Below are 25,711 nucleotides of genomic sequence, written 5' to 3'. Positions count from 1 at the left end.
CTGCTGCAGGGTTTTTGAAGGAGATCAATGACCAACAACTAAGATTTTGACAATCTTAAAAATTCTACAGATATATAAAAGGCATTTATTCCGAAGTTGGGCGTCCGCTTTCGCCGCGTTTTTTTGCTGTTATCTCCTTTGCACACTTTCTGCAATTTGTTATTAGGTTCATTAATCCTTGCTCTTCACAAACTGAAAAGATTTTGCTCGTTATCAACGTATTGCTTCACAATTGTTAAAACTATTAATTCATTGCCCTTGTATTATCTGTCAGGAAAGTAAATGTACACCTATTTTTCGAGTCTGGCATTCCTGCGCTCCATCCGTGGAGAGTATGAGAATTAAATCAATCAAATGTTTACTGAGGGGCAAAAAGAAAAGTTTAATCTGAATAAGACATTGTAGAGGAGCACAAGCTGTGAATACGAATAGTGCATAGTGTAAATAAAGGATGACACCGAAAGAGAAAGCCAGAAACAGCTGTTAAACTTAGAAAAAAGAGTAAAAATTGTCGAAGTGGGAACATAAAACTCAAATACAACAAATAAGCCGACAACTAAATGTTCACCACGCGATGATCTTGGTGTAGTGGTTAAGGTGCTGGCTTACAAATGAAAAGAACGCGAGTTCGAATCCCCATCAAGGACGTTTTTTAAAAATTTTGTTAATAATACATACAGCTCATGAGAGATGGTAAAAGAGGTCGTATTTAGTCTTTCGTAGCAATTATTATTGGTAATGTTTAGTACTGATAATACTTTTTGTCTTTGCGTATTGCTTTTATTCTCTTCTTAATTTTGAAAGAGAAGAATATGCTAACAAATGCCACCAAAATTCCTCATATTTTGAATGTAAACGCCATTTGCAAATAGTAAAGAATAAAAATTGAACGTTCCGATGTAGCTGCAAAAAGTAAAAAGAAAAACATGAAAGTGGAGTGTTCGAATCCATACTCATGGTTATTAAAAATACAATTTCTACATGATTTACACCTCCCGACAACGTTTCTACGTTAGCAATTAAGAGGTTTGTGTTTAGGTTAGGCTGGTCAATACGTTTTGCAAAGGGGCCCGGTTTAGCTCTGACGCACCACAGGTGGGAGCAGGGAGCAAAACACCTTTTCTCTCTCCCTCTGTTTGTCTATTTATCTATCTATCTGTATATATATATATATATATATATATATATATATATATATATATATATATATATATATATATTATTTATTTATTGAACAATTTCCCAGATACAGCATAACTTTGCCATTTTACACAGGGACATGCTAACAAAAGAAAGAAAAAAACAAGACAACAATAACAACAACATAGAAAAAAAGAGTGTAAAAGTAAAACTATTCCGTCAAAGCTCGTTTAATTGCTCTTTCAAACACTGGGTAGTTCGAAAAAATGTCCACATCAGTTGTTACTTGATTATAACTGTTTGGTATTCTATAAAAAAGAGACCTCTGTATAACAGCCAACCTAGGACGGGCAAGATGGTATAGGTGGGTATTCCGAGTGATGCGGGAAGGGACACGTAAGGATAGTTCCTGAAGTAATATTTCCGATCTTAAGGTTCCATTAACTATTTTATGTAGATATTTCAGGTCAGAGATAATTCTGCGTACTTCAGGAGTCTGAATATTAAGATGTCGCAAGAGCTCCTTCTTAGATAATATTCGAAGTGCAGGAACACGAAAACGGACTATAGCAATAAAGAAATTGAGAACAGAATCAAGTCTGGAGAGATGTGTAGGTGCTGCCATGGCCCATATGGGAGAGCAGTATTCAATCTTGGGCGCTATTAAAGTCTTATAAAAAGTTGCTAATGAAGAAACAGTGCGTAGTTCGGTGAATCGATAAAGAAGTCCCAACATGCGCATTGAATTCTTTAGTATTGAGGAGATGTGGTCAGAGAAGGTGAGTTTTGAATCAAAGATGACACCAAGATCGTTATGACTAGCAGAATGTGTGATAGGGGAATCGTTGATATGGTATGTGGAGGGAACAGGAGACTTTTTCAAAGTAATAGTAATACTGTCACATTTCTTACTGTTGAGTTTCAAGTGCCACATTTCACACCAGCCTGTAAGGTAATTTATGTCTTCCTGGAGAGCAATTGTGTCATGGAGACACGATATTTCTCTGTATAACTTACAATCGTCAGCAAAAAGCAGAAGGCCACTAGGTTGAGCTGATAAGTGCGTGTAGAGATCATCCATATACAGGACAAACAGTAGAGGCCCAAGTACACTCCCCTGAGGCACCCCTGAGATCACGGGTTGGGGGTTAGAAGTCGCCCCTGAAAGAACAACTCTCTGTTTACGGTCCTTCAAGTAGCTTGTGATTAGAGAGAGAAATTTACCATGTACATTAAATCTATTGGAGAGTTTATGAAGAAGATGAATGTGACTGACAGAATCAAAGGCCTTCGAGAGATCAAAGTAGATAACATCTAATTGAGTATTGTTATTCATACATTTGACTGCACAGGAAAGAAGAGTACTTAAGTTTGAGAGACTTGAGCTTTTCGGTAGAAAGCCGTGCTGAGAACTATGGATGTAAGGTGAGGTGAATTTAAGAAGCCAGTCTTTAATTATTTTTTCGCAGATAATTGATATTACAGAAAGAAGAGATATTGGCCTATAGGAGGATACATGATCTTTAAGTCCTGATTTATATATTGGGGTCACGTGAGCTAGTTTCCAACTGGTGGGATAATACCCTTCCTTGAAGCATCTATTGAATAAGATAGATAGAGGAACCGCAATAACTGAAGCAGTTTTGTTGAGAAAGAGAGGACTAATTTTATCAGGTCCAAGTGATCTATGTGGAGATAACGATAGCAAGAGAGCCAGAACTTCGCCCGGGGTGGTAGAGAGAATGGATAAGGTGTCCGAACAGATGGGGTGGAGAGGGGGAAGATGGGTTGTAGAGGAAAGGGAAGTAAATGTTTTGCAGAAGTAGTTATTGAAGAGGTCTGGTCTTTGATCATCACTCGCTTCAGTATTTTCATCTTGAATTGTTGCCGGTATGCCCGGAGATTTTGTTCTAGATTTAATTACAGACCAAAAGACTTTAGGGTTACTAACAGTAAAATCATCAATTGAGTCCATGTATTCAAAATATTTACGCCGCTGTACTTTCTTGGCAAGACTTCTAATTCTAGCAAAGTTTTTGTATGTGTAGTCACTCGGATGTGATTTCCATAGAGTCCAGGCAAGCTTTTTGTTTTTAAGAAGGTCACGAAGTTCATTGTCGTACCAGACCGGAAACCTGTTCGATTTTGATGCTTTCACTGGCACAAAGTCCTTTATGGCTGAGTGGACAACGGATGTAAATAAGTCCACAGCGTCGTCAACAGTTCCTACCTCTAACAAACACCAAGGAAACAGTTCAATAGCCCGGCAGATGTCACCCCAGGGGGCTTTCTTCCATAGAAGTTGTGACCTACTTTTGAGGGGCTGCTTTGTAGTAGTGGAGGGGAGGAAATCGAAAGAAACATCCAAGGAATCGTGATCCGAGGGAAAAAGATTTCTGCATGGGACAATACAACGAGGTTCTAAGTTAGAAAGAATATAGTCAAGATTGCTATTATTGCGGGTATTATGCATATTATGTTGACCTAGACCAAGTCCATGAATAAAATTGTCCATGAAATAACTGTCGTTTCCATCTTTAGCGACTCCATGCTTGCTGTCCTGCCACGTGATGGAAAGGTTGAAATCACCCAATAGGATGACATCACCGTGTGACAACGCATGTAACAGTGAGTCATGGCAAGCTTCTAAGATGTGCTGGGGGGTGTTCTCGTGCGGCCTATAGAAGCATCCAATAAACACAGAACGACGCTTTGGAATAAATACTTCCACCCAAATAAGTTCACAATCCCGTTCGAGATCTAGTCTTCTCTTGCTCTTCCACTTATTATTTACACAAATCATCACTCCACCTCCACGAGTTATGCGGTCTTTACGATAAATGGTGAAATTATTAGAAAAGCTAATTTCACTGTCGTTCACTGATTCATTCAGCCACGATTCGGTCACTGCGAAACAATCCAGTTCCCTTATCTCACCTAGGTTCAATGAGCAATCAAGTAATTTGTTTTTAATGCTACGAACATTTTGATAATATATATTGAAAGCACTAGTGTAATATGGACAGGGTGGGCCAGGGTTTACGTGAATATCACCACAAAGGAGGAGAAAACAAACGAGAATGAGGCACTGTTTTTTTGCTTTTGACTCATACCTTGTCACAAAATCACTGGTAGTTCCTCCGTCACTGTTAGCAGTACCAGAGAGAGCACATGGCGGTCCTCTTGGTATGAAGGCAGCAGCAATAAAATGAAATGATCTTCCACTACACTTCAGTCCAAGTTTCATTGGCAATGCTTCATTTGGAAAAGTCACAGCACCGTTACTACATGAAGACAGTAGAGCACGCACATAAACACTACACACAACCACGAGAAAAAGATAAACAATAAGAGCATCACTTTGCATCGACTTCGAGCTTGACGCCATCTTAGTTTATATATATATATATATATATATATATATATATATATATATAACGCTATTTGTGAATGCCATAACCACCCTAATTTTCAGCGGATTGAGACGAAACTTGGCACAAACATTAATTGTTGAAATATCTTGATGAGTTCGTTAACCAGAATAATCAGATGAAAATGTTCAAAATGGCGGCCCTTCAAACTCTTAAAAACTTCCAAGGGAACCAAATTTCGCCCATAAATAGGTATTCAGAAAGTTTGAATAACTTTTCCTCTTTTACTGAGATATTTGTGTGCAGGGACTTATTGAAATATTGGACCCGATTAATCGCATAAAGAAGGTTCACGCTCTTTCGCTACGGTCAGGCTTTTTTTTTTTTTTTTTTTGCAGGAGGGAGTTATTTTCATATCGGAACAAGATGATTGTTAGTGATGATATGATGAAATTACACATTGAAAGTGAAGTAACTTGTGAAACGTGCTATTTGAAAGAATAAATAATAAATGTGCTTTCCCCTAACACAGAGAACTGTAAATCATGTATTTCGAGTTCGGGAGCGTGGATGGCGAGGAGTGTTATTTGATTTGCTTTTTTGTAGCATATTACATTGCAAATAAAGGTAGGCAACATTAGTGGTAAGTAAAATATTATTATTATTATTATTATTATTATTATTATTATTATTAATAATAATAATAATAATAATAATAATAATAATAATAATAATAATAATAATAATAATAATAGGTGTTTATTTGTGGCAAGACAATATCCTCCTCAATTCTTCTTCAAACGTAATAATTGTAACGCCATATCTCCCTTACAAACAAAATATTAGCAATTTATGTCGAGAGAACGGGAAATTGTAGAGTGATGGGAGCAACGTTGGACAGTATGCACTCATAGTAATCAGAAAAATAAGCGATTTCAATGCAAAATGAACGAAGAGCCATTGTCATGGGTAGTCATGGAGCCACGGCAGAGCCCTCTTTAGGCAAAATGTCGATAACTTATATCGAGAGAACAGGAGGTGATAGTTAGATGGGACCAACGTTGGACACTGTGGACCCATAAGGCGCATTGAAAAAAATTAGTGGGGGGGGGCGCCAGCCAGCCTTACTTGTTTCCACATAATAATATAAAATTATATTGTCGAAACACACACACGAGTTAGCTAGTAATATTTGACATTATTATTATTATTATTATCGACAGCGTCTTTTCATTACGTGTGCATGTTTGACATGAAGCCAAAGAGAAAATCCATCATTCGTAGAAAGAATAAGAATAGTCAGTTACTTTAACTGTGAACGACAGCTAAAAATAGGAAAAGAGTGATTAGCTGTAGCGAAAAGGAACAACACTTTCTCTCAAATGGATAAAAAACCAAGCCGAGATAGATTCGAACTCGCATGGACGGCGTGAAAAGTCAGTGCTTTGTCCACTTTTTTTAACTGACTCACCGAACGTGTTTCAGTAACTTACTTATTGCTAATTTTACTTGCTTCACTCGTTTAACTTGCTTTTTCTAATAACTTATAACGACAGAGACACGAACACAGAAACATAAGGAACAGTTAAAAATCATAAATGCTCTCCCGCCGGGGATCGAACCCGGGACACCAGACACCAAAGTCGCACGCGCTAGCCACTAGACCAGAGGGGAGGGCACTGCCCACTCTCTGTGTCGTTAGGGATTACGACCACTGTATTGCCAGCTATCACTTCTGTGGGTTGTATACTATGATCACATGTTTCTTCTTTGCTGGAAGAGTTAAACCTACATTCTATGTAATACATGAGGTATTTAGACCTACATGCTCTTCATATAATGTAATAAAAGGGTCATGCTGGAAATAAGAAAAAGAACATTCCTTGGACAAAACGGCAACTATTGGCATCAGAAATATTTATCTACGAGGCATGCGCAGAAACATAATTCAGAATAGTTACTGTTTAGTTCAGTAAACGAAGAAAGGGGTATAAAAAAGCAAATATGTCGCGTCAACAAGATCGACCGGAGTTGACAGAGGCGGAAGCAGATGTGTAGTAATACAACAACTTGGTTAAATTGATAATTGGTTCTTTATTCTGTAGTAGATCGTATCACAACTTTACGGGAGAGCAGAGAAAGACTTACTAGCGCTGTCATATAGTAAGTTTTAGTAACACGATCATATAGACACAAATGGATGTAACTGTGAGTACTACAACTTGGATTTAACGAAAGCCGTTTAGATATTCAGTGGTTTGCAGGGTTGTATAAGACACAAAAAGATAAGACACAATACAATTCTTCATACCTCAGCTTCCAGTAACTAGATACATGCAATTTCTGGTTAGATACTGAAACTGCTGTCGGATTTTAATACATGACGTATTGCAGGATACAAAATGCTTTGCATTACTTGTTTGTTTGTAGACAGCTACTAGCTTAGTGTTCTGAAAGGTTGTGTATAAACTACGGATAGCCAATTCTGGAATTATTACTTTCCGGACTCCCGAAGGTAAAACCGGACAAATTCCGGAATTCGGAAAATTCCCATTTTGGAATAATTCCGGAATTCGAAAAAATCCGGAGTTTAGAAATTTCTGATTTCGTTAACATTCCGGAATTCGGAGCAATCCGGATTTCTTCGAAATCCGGAGTTTTTCTCAATTCCGGAATTTTCTAAATTCCGGATTCTTCCCGAGTTCCGGAATTTTTCTGAATTAGCGAGTTTAACTGAATTCCATAATTTTCCGAAATCTGGAAAGTGAAAGTTCCGCTTCCAAAAAATGAATTTACTTTGGTTAATAAGAATCGTGGCGGAAATAAGTCTTTGAACAGGTAATGGCGACTGCTTTGAAAGAAATGGGGTGTATGAGAATTTAATCTGTCATGTTTGTAGTTTCGTGTGAAGAAAAAACAAACTTGTGAACCAACGGTTTAAGAAAAACTGAAGTTATTAATGTAAACTTTGCCGACATCATAAAAGAAATACGAAAGACATTTTGAATCGAAGAAATATAACATACAAGTTTGCAAGCGGAGACAAAGAAACCTAACGTAACCAGACTAAAGATGAATCGTTTACCGCGTAGTGATCAAGGTCAAGCTGTTTTCGAGGGCAAGTTTCGAGTTGAGTCGAGTTTGATAATGGCTCGCTCGCGCGTTCAGTTCGTTTTAACTCGTTTTGAAATAATGGCCTGATTAGACTGGAATTGCGAAAGCCATGAGAAATGTAAGCAGTAACGTGGAATACTTTTAGTGTTGCTCACGACAGTTTTGCGTCTCGTCTCGTAATTTTAGTGCATCTCGTGGGGCAATTTTAGTGTATCTCGTCTCATCTAGATAACGAGAAGACAAGAGTTTTTTTTTTTACGAGACAGCCTCAAATGTCGTAATCACCAATGTAAGTATATACTGTAGTTCTTAAAATCAAGGCTGAGACCTGCACTGTCGAATTCTTGAGCCCAAGCAGAAGACCAACTCGGGTAGTGATATCAACCGGCTCGGCTCGTATCAACTGAGCGAACAGCTCGAGTCGGCTCGGTTGGGATGAGCCGATGACCCGAGCCGGCTCAGTTAGAACGATATTTGAGCTGAGTCGATGGCTCGAGCTTTCTCGGTTGGGATGGGTCCTCTACTCGGCTCATGTGAACCGGTTCAAGCCAGCTAAGTTGAAACTAGTCCATCGGCACGTTTCGATTCAGCTGAACTAAGCCGATGGCTCAAATCGGCTTGGTTGGGTGAGCTGCTGGCTCGGCTCACTTCTCGGTTCGGTTCGATAGTGAATGAGCTGTAAGCTGAGCCGTTGAGAAGCCTAAACCCGGTCCCAGCTGTTTTGAACATGTTTGTCGGAAGCCTATAACTTTTAGTGTTGCCACAAGACGAGACAGAACCCTTTTACACGAGACACGAGACGAGACAGACTACTTGTCCCGTCTCGAAAATGAAAACGTTGGCTGGAATGGCCAAGATTGAAATTGCCAGTGGTCATATAGATTGCAAAAGGAAAATCCCCTTTGTGAGGAAACATGTTGAAAAGCCTTCATAGAAAAGTGTCCTCTGTCTATTAAATGAAACAATCGTGATACATGAGCCTCCAAGAATATCATCCTTAATTTCTTGTCCCCAATTCCTCTTGCTGTAAACTGAAGAATTCTCATTTTTTTATTTCTGGCTGGAATGATGCCAAACAAAATCAAAGACGGGGTTTACAAGGTCAAGAAACCGAACTACCACCACCACCTATTCAATTTGAAAACTGGGTAAGGTCTACATTCACAAAAGAATACCGCCACCAGAGAATAAAGACAAGTGAAGCTGTAGTTGAAAGTTCTGGCTGAGATGGCGGAAGAGAACAGAACAGACTACACTTGTCTTTATTGTCTGGTGGCGGTATTCTTTTTGCTATATGAACCGAAAACGGCAATTGAAGTATGTTATCTTGCAACTAAAATTTTGTCTTCTCTCTCTCTCTCTCTCTTTCTCTCTCTCTCACACGCACATACACATAAAAACACACTTTTACCATTTTACCAATCGTTCGCTTATTATACAGCAGTCATGTAAAATTCACCTTTTCGTTTGGAAGCCGGGCGAAGGACAAAGAAAGCAAAAATATTGTCGACGAACCCTTCAAGTTGTTTGCTTTTAGCAAATTTATGGTACTAATAATACCACTGGAGTTGAAGAGGTTTTACAGGAGGCCTTCCTTTTGTTACGCGGAAACGTTTGATCTGACCAAAGTGCGAAATTGCCCTCTGCTTCCATGTTGAGAGGAGGGGAATACTTCCCTTTCCTAGTGAATAATATTCATTAGAACCTGAATTATCTTCAAAAATGGTTTCTTTCAGGCGCATAAAATCTTTCGAACTTGATAAATGTAAAGAACATTTGGTATAATATTCATGGAACTCCGTTGAAAGCAGAAAATATCATGAGAATGATCAGAAAATATCATGAGAATGAGAATTCGAACATTGAAGAACATAATTAACATAAAAGAAATAGGATACCCAAACCATATTTTTAAACCTGCTATAAAATGTATATCCTATATTTTTACTAATTCCTTACTACCATGAAAGTATCCTGGGGAGGATATTCTCTCCAATTTTTTCAGACTGAAATCCTTTTATTTCGTACGATTTCCCCCCCTGACACAATACGAAAAAACAAATGCTGTTAAAATCCATACAGATGACCCTTCCGGGACTAACTCGGGGGCCTTCAAGCCGATGGTCTATCGCCGCAGACCGCTCGGCTTGGTATGAAGATGTACGTTGCATGATTGCGAATAGATCACGACAATATAAGAAACATTAATCCAAAATGGCCACCCAAAAAACAACTTTTTTTAGACCACTAGCTAATCTGGGTGTACTGTCATGAGTTCGTTACACAAACGGGACAACCACCACATAGTATCACACACCCCGTGGTTATGGGAACAGATTTGAACCATGGAGGTGAAGATTGGCAAGCATTCTTTCGTCCGATGTGTCGTTCAGCTCTCATTACTATGAAACTTTAAGTAGAGCTTACTGTGCAGTAACATAAAATTTCAATCAAATACTTTCCATTACTCAATAAAATTATTTGGTTCCGAGCTTTTTCTGTAAAATAATAATAATAATAATAATAATAATAATAATAATAATAATAATAATAATAATAATAATAATAATAATTGCAACAAATCTAAACATGCTAAAATGGAAAGTAATTTTTGATTGGTATGGGTTAACACTGTGAAACCTAAAGGCTGGAATATATGAAATCAAAGTGTACACACATATCTATCTCTCTATTTATCTATATATCTTTCCACCTCTCTCTCTCTCTCTCTCATATATATACAGACACTATAAAGCAATTGGGTTGATAGTATACGGTAGTGTCGGGGATGGTGACACCTTTACATCGAACTTTGCTTGTCGTGTAAACATTATTTGACATTAGTGGCTTCATCTTCGACGTACCTATGAGCAATTTACTGTATATTCGTGTATTAAAACTCGTGAAACAAATTTCAATGTTTCAGAATGTAAAAAAAAAAGCCAGGGTCGAGAAGCCTCAGACAACTAACAGCAGAGATATATTATCTTGTAAACTATTTGTTCTTGCCTTGTGAGCTTATTTGAATTTATTTTTAAGACCGTTAGGCAACTTCGGCCGAATGGATGATGATGGGGAAATTAGTGGAATGAAGAAAGTAGTAGAATACTAGACAACTTCGAGAAAACACACACATTCGAAAAATGAAATGAAATTAAATGAAATCTTTAAGTTTTCCGTCCCACGGTTAGGCTAAAGGAGACAGTGATGATGAGTAATGAATGAAATGGTGGAATGAAGAAAGTGGGAGGAAACGGGAAAACCCCGAGAAAACCCACGCACACGGTGTTTGTCCACCACAAAGTTCACTTCGCGGGGCTGGGATCGAACCCGAGACCCCAAGCACCAGAGGTGAACGCTCTACCAGTGAGCCACCGCGGTCCCCACACACATTCAATGTTTGTCCACCACAAAGCTCACATGGCACTAACCGAGATCGAACCGACTACCACATACACCAGAGGTGAAGGCTTCAGAGTGTAGCTAACGTGACATTTTTTGTCTTGCGTGTTCTGGGTAATACTTGTAACTTCGTTGTATCTTGATTAGCATGGTGCAACCTGCTACATTTTACTTTCGTTCTCATGGTATGCTGCTATATTTTTTACGAGACAAGACGAGACAAAACGAGACAAACGAGACGAGACGAGACGGAGAGAACCTCTCGAGACGGGACGAGCTCATTTTTTGAGACGAGACACGAGACGAGACATGCTTTGCACGAGACGAGACGAGACAGCCTGAAGTCTTGTCTCGTCTCGTCTCGTGGCAACACTAAAAACTTTTAACAATTTTTGGCTCGAGCCCGAATACTTGCCCCTTCGGAACTCAAACCCAGAACGTGACCGATGTCCTTCCCTCCTGAAGACTTCTCGACGACCGAGATCGACAGTCAATTGGCTTTTACTATTCAGATACAAACCGTATATCTTTTAAAGATTATACACGGTGTTGATATTATAATAATAATAATAATATTAATAATAATAATAATAATAATAATAATAATAATAATAATAATAATAATAAAAGTTTAAACTTGCCATTGAAATTTGGCAAAACTTACTTAAAAGTAGAGATTTCGGGGAAAGGGTTCCATACCTTCAAGACACCTCTGCAACTACCAACATTTTAAACTACAACGTTCCGTTGAAGTTTCATGTAGAAAGTATTCTACTGTATGTTTTAAGGAAAATAACTGTAATAAATATAACTGAATATCACGCAACAGTAAGGCATATAATAAACTAATTTTTAGGATATGCAGAGGTAAATATAAAATCTTTGCTACAAAATACCTACACAGAGCATAATTCAATGAGCTCTGAAATATAATGTAACGAAATAGCCTATGAGATTCAGTCTACAGAGCAATTGTTACGTAAAGAATGGACATACATTATTTCGAGAATCGAGACAAGACGGGAAATGTTTACCATACTTTTCGTCTCGTCTCGATTTTCATCTCCAAAAAGAGACGAAAATTTTCAGTTAGCCTTGACCCGTCTCGAATGTAAAATGTTAATTCTCATGTTATTTTATTTGTTTTAGAAACGAGATGAGAAACTCCTTTTCTCGTGAGCAACATTAAACCAAACCGAAATATTCTGTCCAAATGTCACGTTTCTGCTTCTAATAGTATGACCTGAGCGATAATTAGCTCCTAGCTTTTAATCTTCTACGAGATAATAATAATTATTATTAGTTTATTATTATTACTATTATTATTCCTGAAGATTTGATAGTTCAAGTATTGAAACATTCGAGTATTCAAATATCTGAATATAATAAAACGTATGTTATCGCCGATCAACCGCCATCAAAAATCCTAAAGTAAAAAAAAAAGTGCATTCGCACAAGCACCTTAACCACTGAAGCGCGATCGCTAGGCGGTAAAAGATTCGTTTCTAGTCTGGTTACGTTAGGTTTCTTTGTATCCGCTTGCAAACTTGTATGTTATATTTCTTCGATTCATAATGTCTTTCGTATTTCTTTTATGAAGTCGGAAAGTTTACATTAATAACTTGAGTTGTTCTTAAACCGCTGGTTCACAAGTTTGTTTTTTCTCCACAGGAAACTACAAAAGAATTCTCATACACCCCATTTCTTTCAAAGCAGTCGCCATTACCTGTTCAAAGACTTATTTCCGCCACGATTCATATTAACCAAAATAAATTCATTTTTTGGAAGCGGAACTTTCACTTTCCAGATTTCGGAAAATTATGGAATTCAGTTAAACTCGCTAATTCAGAAAAATTCCGGAACTCGGGAAGAATCCGGAATTTAGAAAATTCCGGAATTGAGAAAAACTCCGGATTTCGAAGAAATCCGGATTGCTCCGAATTCCGGAATGTTAACGAAATCAGAAATTTCTAAACTCCGGATTTTTTCGAATTCCGGAATTATTCCAAAATGGGAATTTTCCGAATTCCGGAATTTGTCCGGTTTTACCTTCGGGAGTCCGGAAAGTAATAATTCCGGAATTGGCTATCCGTAGTTTATACACAACCTTTCAGAACACTAAGCTAGTAGCTGTCTACAAACAAACAAGTAATGCAAAGCATTTTGTATCCTGCAATACGTCATGTATTAAAATCCGACAGCAGTTTCAGTATCTAACCAGAAATTGCATGTATCTAGTTACTGGAAGCTGAGGTATGAAGAATTGTATTGTGTCTGATCTTTTTGTGTCTTATACAACCCTGCAAACCACTGAATATCTAAACGGCTTTCGTTAAATCCAAGTTGTAGTACTCACAGTTACATCCATTTGTGTCTATATGATTGTGTTACTAAAACTTACTATATGACAGCGCTAGTAAGACTTTCTCTGCTCTCCCGTAAAGTTGTGATACGATCTACTACAGAATAAAGAACCAATTATCAATTTAACCAAGTTGTTGTATTACTACACATCTGCTTCCGCCTCTGTCAACTCCGGTCGATCTGGTTGACTCGACATATTTGCTTTTTTATACCCCTTTCTTCGTTTACTGAACTAAACAGTAACTATTCTGAATTATGTTTCTGCGCATGCCTCGTAGATAAATATTTCTGATGCCAATAGTTGCCGTTTTGTCCAAGGAATGTTCTTTTTCTTATTTCCAGCATGACCCTTTTATTACATTATATGAAGAGCATGTAGGTCTAAATACCTCATGTATTACATAGAATGTAGGTTTAACTCTTCCAGCAAAGAAGAAACATGTGATCATAGTATACAACCCACAGAAGTGATAGCTGGCAATACAGTGGTCGTAATCCCTAACGACACAGAGAGTGAGCAGTGCCCTCCCCTCTGGTCTAGTGGCTAGTACATGCGACTTTGGTGTCTGGTGTCCCGGGTTCGATTCCCCGCGGGAGAGCATCTATGATTTTTAACTGTTCCTTATGTTTCTGTGTTCGTGTCTCTGTCGTTATAAGTTATTAGAAAAAGCAAGTTAAACGAGTGAAGCAAGTAAAATTAGCAATAAGTAAGTTACTGAAACACGTTCGGTGAGTCAGTTAAAAAAAGTGGACAAAGCACTGAATTTTCACGCCGTCCATGCGAGTTCGAATCTATCTCGGCTTGGTTTTTTATCCATTTGAGAGAAAGTATTGTTTCTTTTCGCTACAGCTAATCACTCTTCGTATTTTTCGCTGTCGTTTACAATTAAAGTAACTGACTATTCTTATTCTTTCTACGAATGATGGATTTTCTCTTTGGCTTCATGTCAAACATGCACACATAATGAAAAGACACTGTCGATAATACTACTACTAATAATAATAATAATATCAAATATTACTAGCTAACTCGTGTGTGTATTTCGACAATATAATTATATATATTTATGTGGAAATAAGTAAGGCTGGCTGGCGCCCCCCCCCCCCACTAATTTCGATGCGCGTTATGAGTCCACAGTGTCCAAGGCTGCCGTGTTGTGACAAAACGCTGTAACTTTGGCGGAGCAGTTTTGCGAAAAAGAGCCGTAAAGTTTTCATCTGAAAATGTGATCTGTATCGTGTAGAACCAGTGTATCTTGACTTCGCAAACACGTGATTACATGTAATATTACGTAAATGCATGTTGTGTGATTAAATTTGGTGAAAATTGATTGGTTGACCATTATTGCACTTGTTCTACACGATACAGATCAAATTTTCGGATGAAAATTTTACGGCTCATTTTCGCAAAACTGCTCCGCCAAAGTTACAGCGTTTTGTCATGACACGGCAGAACGTTGGTCCCATCTCACTATCACCTCCTGTTCTCTCGATATAAGTTATCGACATTTTGCCTAAAGAGGGCTCTGCCGTGGCTCCATGACTACCCATGACAATGACTCTTCGTTCATTTTGCATTGAAATCGCTTATTTTTCTGATTACTATGAGTGCATACTGTCCAACGTTGCTCCCATCACTCTACAATTTCCCGTTCTCTCGATATAAATTGCTAATATTTTGTTTGTAAGGGAGATATGGCGTTACAATTATTACGTTTGAAGAAGAATTGAGGAAGATATTGCCTTGCCACAAACGACACCTATTATTATTATTATTATTATTATTATTATTATTATTATTATTATTATTATTATTATTATTATTATTATTATTATTAATATTTTACTTACCACTAATGTTGCCTACCTTTATTTGCAATGCAATGTGTTACTAAAAAGCAAATCACATAACACTCCTCGCCATTCACGCTCCCGAACTCGAAATGCATGATGCGGGGCCGCGGTGGCTCAGTGGTAGAGCGTTCACCTCTGGTGCATGGGGACCCGGGTTCGATCCCAGCCCCCGCCAAGTGAACTTTGTGGTGGACAAACACCGTGTGCGTGGTTTTCTCGGGGTTCTCCCGTTTCCTCCCACTTTCTTCATTCCACCATTTCATCCATCAATCATCATCACCGTCTCCTTTAGCCTAACCGGCATAACCGTGGGACGTAAAACTCAAAGATTTCGAAATACATGATTTACAGTCCTCTGTGTTAGGGGAAAGCACATTTATTATATTATTCTTTCAAATAACACGTTTCACAAGTTACTTCACTTTCAATGTGTAATTTCATCATATCACCACTAACAGTCATGTTGTTCCGATACGAAAATAACTCCCTCCTGAAAAAAAAAAGCCTGACCGTAGCGAAAGAGCGTGAACCTTCTTTATGCGATTAATCGGGTCCAATATTTCAATAAGTCCCTGCACACAAATATCTCAGTAAAAGAGGAAAAGTTATTCAAACTTTCTGAATACCTATTTATGGGCGAAATTTGGTTCCCTTGGAAGTTTTTAAGAGTTTGAAGGGCCGCCATTTTGAACATTTTCATCTGATTATTCTGGTTAACGAACTCATCAAGATATTTCAACAATTAATGTTTGTGCCAAGTTTCGTCTCAATCCGCTGAAAATTAGGGTGGTTATGGCATTCACAAATAGCGTTATATATATATACAGATAGATAGATAAATAGACACACAGAGGGAGAGAGAAAAGATGTTTTGCCCCCTGCTCGCACCTGTGGTGCGTCAGAGCTAAACCGGGCCCCTTTGCAAAACGTATTGACCAGCCTAACCTAAACACAAACCTCTTAATTGCTAACGTAGAAACGTTGTCGGGAGGTGTAAATCATGTAGAAATTGTATTTTTAATAACCATGAGTATGGATTCGAACACTCTACTTCCATGTTTTTCTTTTTACTTTTTGCAGCTACATCGGAACGTTCAATTTTTATTCTTTACTAATTGCAAATGGCGTTTACATTCAAAATATGAGGAATTTTGGTGGCATTTGTTCGCATATTCCTCTCTTTCAAAATTAAGAAGAGAATAAAAGCAATACGCAAAGACAAAAAGTATTATCAGTACTACATTACCAATAATAATTGCTACGAAAGACTAAATACGACCTCTTTTACCATCTCTCATGAGCTGTATGTATTATTAACAAATTTTTATAAAACGTCTCTGACTGGGAATCGAACTCGCGTTCTTTTTATTTGTAAGCCAGCACCTTAACCACTACACCAAGATCATGGCGTGATGATTGTTTAGTTGTCGGCGTATTTATTGTATTTGAGTTTTATGTTACCACTTCGACAATTTTTACTCTTTTTTCTAAGTTTAACAGCTGTTTCTGGCTTTCTCTTTCGGTGTCATCCTTTATTTACACTATGCACTATTCGTATTCACAGCTTGTGCTCCTCTACAATGTCTTATTCAGATTAAACTTTTCTTTTTGCCCCACAGTAAACATTTGATTGATTTAATTCTCATACTCTCCACGGATGGAGCGCAGGAATGCCAGACTCGAAAAATAGATGTACATTTACTTTCCTGACAGATAATACATTCGTCATGTTGATAACATAAATGCTCGTTTCTTTCCCACAATGCAACTGTTCGGTTACCTTGCGCCAAGTAGTTCCTTCCGCTCGCCGTATAGTCCCATGTTTATAGTCGCTTATATATAACAAATAAACAGATTTTTCGAGAGACTCATATATTATCAAGCACACAAACGATCAAATTATCCATATCTTTCCTGTAAATTTTAAAAATTTTGCTGGAAACGGACGCGGAACTTTGGAACTTGACCCATATAAAACCCTACAACTTTCAAAGTAAGAGGCGTATTTTAGCAAAATAAAGTATCACATAGAGGAGACTTAAAACTTCGTTCTGCTCACTCTACTGAGTAAGATCACATATGTAAAGGTGGTTACTTGATTCTAAAATGGGATCGACTCGAACTAGAGAACAGTGTGTGATGGCTTGCCGAGTTAAGATCGCGTGTTTTGGTGTAGACAATTTAGAAACAATATTTAAAAATCTCTAATGAAAATAAGAATTCGGAGATGTCGAAACTAATTCAAGGCGAAAGAAACTGCGATGTAAGGCCCAGAAGAACTGCGGTATGAGGCCCAATGAGCTTACGTACGTAGTGCAGGAGAGAGTGGAGAAGAATAATCAACCTCTGAAACTGATTGTGGGACATTGCATAGTATCGTAAGCAAGAAAATAGAAGCCTTGACCTACCAGTTGAGATTTGTGCACGATATTATAAAAGAAAATTGCGACTCCAGAAGAATACCAGATTAAATAGTAATAATGCGTTTGTGTCTCTCATAATTTTCTCTGAAGCAAAATTATGTGTCTCTAAAAGGAAATCAACACAAATTTCGAATTTAGGAGTTTACTGCTCACATGAGTTCGACACTGATGAGTAGGATAGTCCCAATGTCAATATATGGTCGCCGTTCCATTGGACCACCTCATTTATTGAACCTCCTTCGCCTTTAACACTGCAAATAGCGCCACATACCTTGACATGCTGCAGACATTCCTTTTTATGGAACTTCAAAAGGAAAACATCATAAAAGGTATTTATTTTCATCAGGATAGTGCCCCTCCACTTTGGCCTTAACGTTCGGCAGTTTCTTGATGCTTAATCACTTTATAAAGAGGTGGGGATCAAAACTGTTAACCATAAGGTCCCGAGACAATGCGCCATATGATTACGGACTGTGGGAATACGTTAAGATGCAGATATATATTCACAAAGCTGGATGACTTTAAGCATAAGATATATGTTGTAATTCGCACCATTCGGAATGACCATTTTCAGAACACAAAGCTCGGATTCAATAGAATATTGTAAGAATGTTTAGACGTGGATTGTACTCAGTTGGAGGTCTTGCAATGAACTCATCCTCATCGTACATAAAATTTCAGTCTTTTTAAAAGGGAATTTCCAAACGTTTTCGGCCTGACACTGATAAATCGCGTAACTAGTAATACGATGTTGCTATCTATGGGAGAAATAACGTATCAGTTTCAACTGTGTAGCTGCATCAGTTCGTTAGAGGCAGACATTTCAGTCCGTCGGTGTGCATTGAACTCACATACTGCTTGACAATGCTGTTGTTGCAAGGCTGCGATGAAAGATTGTCGTTTCGAGGAAATTTATTACCCACCATACAGCCCATATTTAGCACTCCAGCCTAGGCAACAACAGTTCAAAAATGATACGTTATTTTTCCATAGATGGCAATATATGCCATTGGCGGCTTATTAACACTGGCGTGATATTTCAGTATCACGCCGAAAAGTTTCTAAAATACCCTCGTAGTAAACTTTATTTCTTAAAAATATGCATCTTGCTTTTATATTTAAAATATTCACGTGCCATCCACTCCATGTACACTCATGTTCAAAATTATCGTCGCATGTCTATAAATATGTTGTTGTAGGAATATAATTTGATAACGAATTCGCCCAGTCTTTCTTATAATGTTAGTATGTGTATAATCGGCAAAGACATGTATGTGGTAAATTTCATGTCAAAAGAGCAGTAAATAAGAACAGTAAAACGAAAATAAAATTTTCTTGTCTATTTAGAAACACTTTGTTTTACTCATTCTAATTTTCGTATTTATAATTCTTTTCCTATGAAATTTACCACAAATATACATTTCCTGATTATACACACAGTATCAGTATTAAAAGTACCTTGCAAAATCATTATCACATTATATTCTTACAAGAAGACAGTTATAGATATGCGACAATCATTTTGGGCATGAGTGTACATCCCCAATGACTCCGATGGTCTTCTTATGGTGAGTGACAGCATGGAATGTGTCGCTACCATCAGCGGCGCAAATCTGTCTTCAACATTGGGGGGGGGGGGGAGGGGACTGGTAAGACAGTTCCCAGAATTTTTTTAGCGATGTTGAAAATATTGATGAACTTAAAAAACATGCCTTGGAGGATCAGGGGAGAAAAGTTGTCTTCAACATTGGTAGGCGGGTAGAGTTGAGGCTTATTCTGGGAAGATATCATTTCCTTCTCACTTTCCTTTGTGGCAATAGGACACAAATAATGACATTGCTCCTCAAAACACATTTCAAATAGGATTATTGGGGGGGACATGTTCCCCTCATCCCCCCGGGATTAGCGCCAGTGGCTACCATACCCAAAGGGAATGGCATATTATGGTAGTATAATAGATCCAAACTGTTTATCTTGTAATAAGATGCATTGAGTTTAGCTTGTCAATGTCAATGGTCAATTATTTCAGGTGTATCATGGCTCTTTGGAATTCAATCGATAGTTGAGTGGTCAATTGTGTCACTTCTATAATGATGTTTTGGATTTCAATGGATAGTTTAGTGGTAAATTATATGAATTGTATAATGATTGTTTGGTATACAATGGATAGTTGTATGGTCAATTATCCCAAGTGTATGATTATTCTTTGGAATTTAGTTGACACCTTAGTGGTCAATTAATTCAGGTATATCATGATTCTTTGGAATTCAATGAATAGTTGAGTGGTGAATTGTATCAGCTGTGTAATGATGCTATAAAAATTAATTGAACAGTTTAGTGGTCAATTATATTTCGTGTATGGTGATGCTTTGGAATCCAATGAATAGTTTCGTGGTGAATTATTTTAAGCGCATCGTCATGCTTTGGAATTCAATGGAGAGTTTTGTGGTGAATTATCTCATGTGTATGAATATTCTTTAATTTCAATGTGTAGTTTAGTAGTCAATTGGATCAGTTTTATGATGATATTTTGGGATTCAATGGATAGTTTAGTGGTCAATTATATTAGTTGTATGAAGATTCTTTGAAATTCAATTGAAAGCTTAGTAATCAATTGTATCAGTGGATTTCAAAAGATGGTATAGCGGTCAATTATCTCAGGTGTATGTTCTTTTTTAATTTAACGGATTGTCCCTTGGTCAGTTAAGTCAGTTGTATGATTTTTCTTTAGGGTCCAATGGATAGTGGTCAATTATTTCAGATACATGATGATTCTTTAGAAATTACTGGATAATTTAGTTCTTAATTAATCTTATGTGTTGATGATTCTTTGGAATTCAGTGGACAGTCTATTGATTTTTATCTCAAATTATGATAATTCTTTGATAATCAATCGACACTTAATAGTTATCACGGGCGATAACAATTGTTTAGAATTGAATGAATAGATTTCTGGTTGTCATGTTAGGTGATGATAGTTCTTCGAACTCAAATGGGTAGTTCAATATTCATTATCTCATGTAATAACAATATTTTTGTATTCAGATTATGGTTTAGTGGTAAGATGTCTTAGGTGATAACAATTCTTTGGTATTCAATCGACGTTTAGCGGTTATTTATAATGGCATATGCAAGGAGAGTTTCGAGGTTTTAACCTCTATTTGAGCATTTACCATATTAAGATATCAAATACCTAACATTATATGAAATTCGGAGCTTAAAGTGTTCCATGACGAATTTCTGCGTACATCACTGATTAGTTATTTCGGATAATTATAGTTCTTTAGAATTCAACTGATATTTACTGGCCAGTTATCTCAGATAATGATAATTCTTTCTACTTCAATGTATAATTTATTGGTCAGTTATATCAGGTGGTAAAATTCTTTAAAATTCAAGGAATTGTTTAGTGATCAGTTCTGTCAGTCGGAACGTATTTGACAGTTAGTGTGTAACTGTCTCAGTTCTTGATAATTCTTGTAATTCAATGGACAATTTGGTGGTCCAATTATCTCAGGTAATGATACATCATTGGAATTGAATGTGAACTTTAGTGGTGAATTATTTCAGGTGATAATATTCTTTGGAATTCAATAAACATTGATAGTCAATTATTTTATATCATGACAAATGTTCGGAATTCAATGGACACTTTGGTAGTCTATTAGCGAAGGCGATGATAATTCGGTGAGCATATTAAAATAATAAAAACACATTCATGATGAATAATCACACACAAAAGAAAATAATATCTGTAGACCTAATATGGCCTTTATGTGATGTTGTGAGAAAACCTTGATAACTTAAAAAACTTCCTAACTGTCCTATGCGTAAGTATGAAAAGTCTTATTGTCATTCGTTTGTCTACTTTCTTGTCTGTCCATCTGTTGAGACAGAGCACGGTAAGAAAAAGCGAGAAATGATTTATTGATATGGATTCATGGTCTTAAGAGTAAATTCATCTCCTCCGTTTACCTTTTCAAGCCAACATGGTAGAAATAAACAATTTACAGTTTTAATCAGTTAATGGCATAAAACAAAAAAAAAAGTAATAGAACAGAAGCGGTTTTCCGAAATGAATCCAGCGTCCGAAGAATAGATTTTATCTACACCGTTATCCGGAACCGGAAAATTGTAGTACATTTCTACCATTTCCAGTGCCAATGATGATGCCCAAAGAACAGAAATTTCAAAACATAGCGAGATACAACTTTGTGATACAATTCACTGTTTCAAAAACAATTTAAACTCACCAACTACTATTCTATTCAAACTGGAAATGCTATAATTCTAGTATTTCGTACTTCAGCATTAATCCTATGGACAAAAAGCTAACAGAATCAAGAAGTGGTTTCTTTTATATGGATTCAGTGTCTAAAGAATAAACTTTATTTCCGCTCTCATATCTCTACTAAAACAAGTTTAAGAAATTTACTCCAACTTCCTGTTTCTCTGTTTATTCTTATGGAGTCAGTGAAAAGTCTTATAAGAGGACAAAAATGGGTTTTGTTGATACGGATTGAAGATCGGCAATAGATTCCCAAATATTATGCTATTGAAACCAATGTTAAATAAGAAAATGAAGGAAAAGATGTGATCACAAAATAATTGGGCATAGTGTTTTAAAATGCGTTGTTATTCTTTTGTTGCTTATGATAACCTCTTTACGTTCTGGATTATAATGATAGTTTTGGAGTTACATGAAAACTGATTCGTGAGTCATAAAAGTTAATTGTATTGTAAAGGAATATTTAGACCAAGTGGGTTCTTGTAAGAATAGGTTAATAAATATCAGCTTTAAGATTAAGATGTATCTTTTTATGCAGAGATTCGTGAGTCATAAAAGTTAATTGTAGTGTAAAGGAATATTTAGACCAAGTGGGTTCTTGTAAAAATAAGTTAATAAATATCAGCTTTAAGATTAAGATGTATCTTTTTATGTAGAGGTTACTCAAACATCAATATTGTCTTTATGTAATTTAAGTAGTCTATGTAGTATTTGTAGTAGTATTTATGTAGTGTTTACGTACTGCATTCAAAAAAAGAATAACAATCGGAACTAAGTACTAATACAAATTCCAGTTTCAATATACATTCCTAAAGAGCAGGAATCTGCAAGAAATAGTGAAAATCTGTTTATGACATGTATTCATTACCTTAAGTACAAGTTCTATCTCCGACCAAGGGCGCCCATCAGGGGGGCAAGGTGGGGCGCTTTCCCCCCCTCCTAAGAGGAAACTGTACTTAAAAATATCGAAAACTCAATAGAATTTTTACATTAGTTACAGCAAGATTAGAAACTATATTTGAAACGTCGCTTATACTTGCCCCCCTTGGAAACCACAACATGGGCGCCCTTGTCTCCGACTTAATCTCTCTATAGCAGCCGGAGGCGATAGATTACTGCTTTTGGTTTCAATAAGGAATCACTACAGTTTGGAAGTCTATCACTGTTCCACAATGTGAAACGAAACTCTGCTGTTTATTTGTAGATGATATTGAACATAAATCGTTCAGGTAGACTAATTATGGTATCTAAAAGACTGGAAGGCAACGAAATACCACCACTCTATTTTCCCTAATTTACTGACAACAGAAAACTAGAAACATATGTACAATGCTCTTTCGCAGGTCAAAATAGTTCTAAAGGCAAAATATCCCCCATTCGGATCTCCGGGAGGGGAATGACTTAGGAAGGACTGTTGGGCGAGGGAGTAACAGTGTGGAGAAGATCGCTAGAGAAAGAGAGATAAGTAAGAACGAAAGGTTTAGGATAGAGACATTGGAAGTTCGTACCATGTTAAAGAAAGGCAAGTTAGAAAATTTTAAAGAAGAAATGTAACAAAATAATCTAGACTTAGTAAGAGTTTGTGAAGTTAGATGGGAAGGTAATGGAGAATTGAAAGCGAAGGATACAGAATATTTTATTCAGATAATGAAAAGGTGGGAATAATGGTATGGGAATAATTCGCTTAAAAGAGGAGGTAGTGCAATTAGAATTTGGTGATGATATAGTTATGATGTTAAAATTTAAAGGGAAAAACAAGGATCTGCTACAGACATATACACGGACCACTTCGCACACAACTGAAGAAATAGAGGAAAATTATGATACATTATATAGAATAAATTATAGACAGGGAGAAGAGGGGTGAACGTGTAATTGTAATGAGAGATTTCAATGCAGTTGTGGGAGAAAAACAAGAAGATAATGTCGTAGGCAAATTCGGTTTAGGCAAAAAAAAAAAATGAAAGGGGGAGAGAGATTGGTCAATTTCTGTAGATAGAATTCGCTATTGCGTCTGTTACGCAATCTGAAAAGAAAATCAATAAGAAAAGTTGTGGAGAATATGGAATGAAAATAAATTTGAGGAATACAAAAGTCATGGTAATTGGAACGAAGCGGTCGGTGTCAAATATACAGGGGAATAAAAGGGAAGGAAATAGAACAGGTGACTAGTTTTCGATACCTGGTAGTATTATTAGTGATGATATGAAATGTGAACGTGAAATATAAGCAAGGATAGGAATGGAAAAAGAAACATTTAGGAGGAAGAAAAGTCTATTTTGTGGAACCTTGAACAAAGAGTTGAGAAAAAGACTCATAAAATGCTTCATGTGGAGTATTGTACTATATGTGGCAGAAATTTGGGCATCACGAGAAAGTGATGAAAAACGACTGGAAGATTTCGAAATGTGGGTGTAGAAAAGAATGGATAGAATTAGCTGGGTCGAGTGGAAAACGAATGAGAGTGTGTTAGAAATGTGGGAAAGGAAAGAACAATTTTAGATATAATTGAAAAGAGGCAGAACAACTGCTTGGAACATTGGCTAAGAAGGAACTGTATCATGAGGAACGTGGTAGAGGATATGGTGGCAGAAAAGAGAGGAAGGAGCGAAGAAGACTACGAACAATGTATGGTATCAAAACAGAAAAATCGTACTTGAGGACAAAGAGCTTAGATGAAGACAGTGGAATATGGAAACTTCTCAGTTGCAGCAAGTAACTTGCAATAATGGTAGAATACCTATGATGATGATGATGATAATATATAAAAGGAAACACATCACTTAATGTAAGTTTTAAATATATGTTACTTACAGAGCTATGTAAGGTGATGCTTTTCCATTCATCTAGAATTGTAGCTCTATGAGGTATATTAATTAAGGAGTTGAGAGCGATTAGCTTGGTGTACGACATGGCTTTATCAACATAGACATTTGCGTTTCCTCCAGCTTGAATCAGCATTTTCAGAGATTCTTCATAACCTTTAAATGCTGCGTAGTATACTGCATTCCTACCGTATATGTCAATCAAATTTACATCCGCATTTTGCTCTAAAAGAACTTTAATGACTTTAGTATTGCCACAGATGGCAGCAGCGTGTAACGGTGAAATGCCAAACTCTCCACACTGGGCATTAACAGTTGCGCCATCTTTAATAATTTGACGTATACGATCTTCATCTCCTTTTCTGATGGCTTTAAAAAGATTGATTGTTTGCCTAATATCGTTGGGCAAAGCTATGTCACTCGAATACATGGATTCAGTAGACGTACTATTAGATATCTGGGATTGGTCTGATGGATCTGAAAAGTCTAGTTCTTCTCGAAGGATGCCTTCTCCTCTGAGACTGCGCCTCCTTATGTTCTGTCGGCGAGACATTTTTTTGCTTTTATTCACCAAATAGACTATTGCAGTGCTTTCACCATATACCTAAAATGACCAAAAGAAAAATTTAGTATACTGGATTGTCTGAGGTCATATTCGAAAGAGAGAGAAAAAAGAATCTTTTCTTTACTACTTACAAGTGACTGAACTATTGCAATTGGCAGAGAAACTATGAACAAAGAACCAATTTGTGAAGTGGCTGAACTTAAGATCAGATATAAATTACAAATGTAAAAGAAGTAATTTGTAAGTACAGTAGCTCTCAAACTTCAGTACTCTGAAATACACTGCTTGAAATTAAGAATATTGTAACGTTCTGCTTGTGTAGGAATAGGTAGAGCATAGATAGAGACATTTACAGTCCAGAATCG

General features: G+C 36.9%; 1 protein-coding gene across 1 annotated transcript in view; it reads right to left on the bottom strand.

The window, feature by feature from the left end:
- LOC145669714 (transient receptor potential cation channel subfamily A member 1-like) overlaps positions 1-25,711 on the bottom strand; it is a 52,506-nt gene that overhangs the window by 13,843 nt on the left and 12,952 nt on the right. The window contains exon 2 of the mRNA XM_081738028.1: positions 24,771-25,385. Within this exon, the coding sequence (XP_081594154.1) occupies positions 24,771-25,334 (564 nt within the window). The 5' untranslated portion in view covers positions 25,335-25,385. The remainder of the gene's footprint in view (positions 1-24,770; positions 25,386-25,711) is intronic.

This window comes from Thermobia domestica, chromosome 14 (genome assembly GCF_964235325.1).
Source record: "Thermobia domestica chromosome 14, izTheDome1.hap1.1, whole genome shotgun sequence".
NCBI classification, from domain to species: Eukaryota; Metazoa; Arthropoda; class Insecta; order Zygentoma; family Lepismatidae; genus Thermobia; species Thermobia domestica.
Note: the sequence above shows the minus strand (reverse complement) of the source record. Positions and strands in the feature narration are given on the sequence as shown.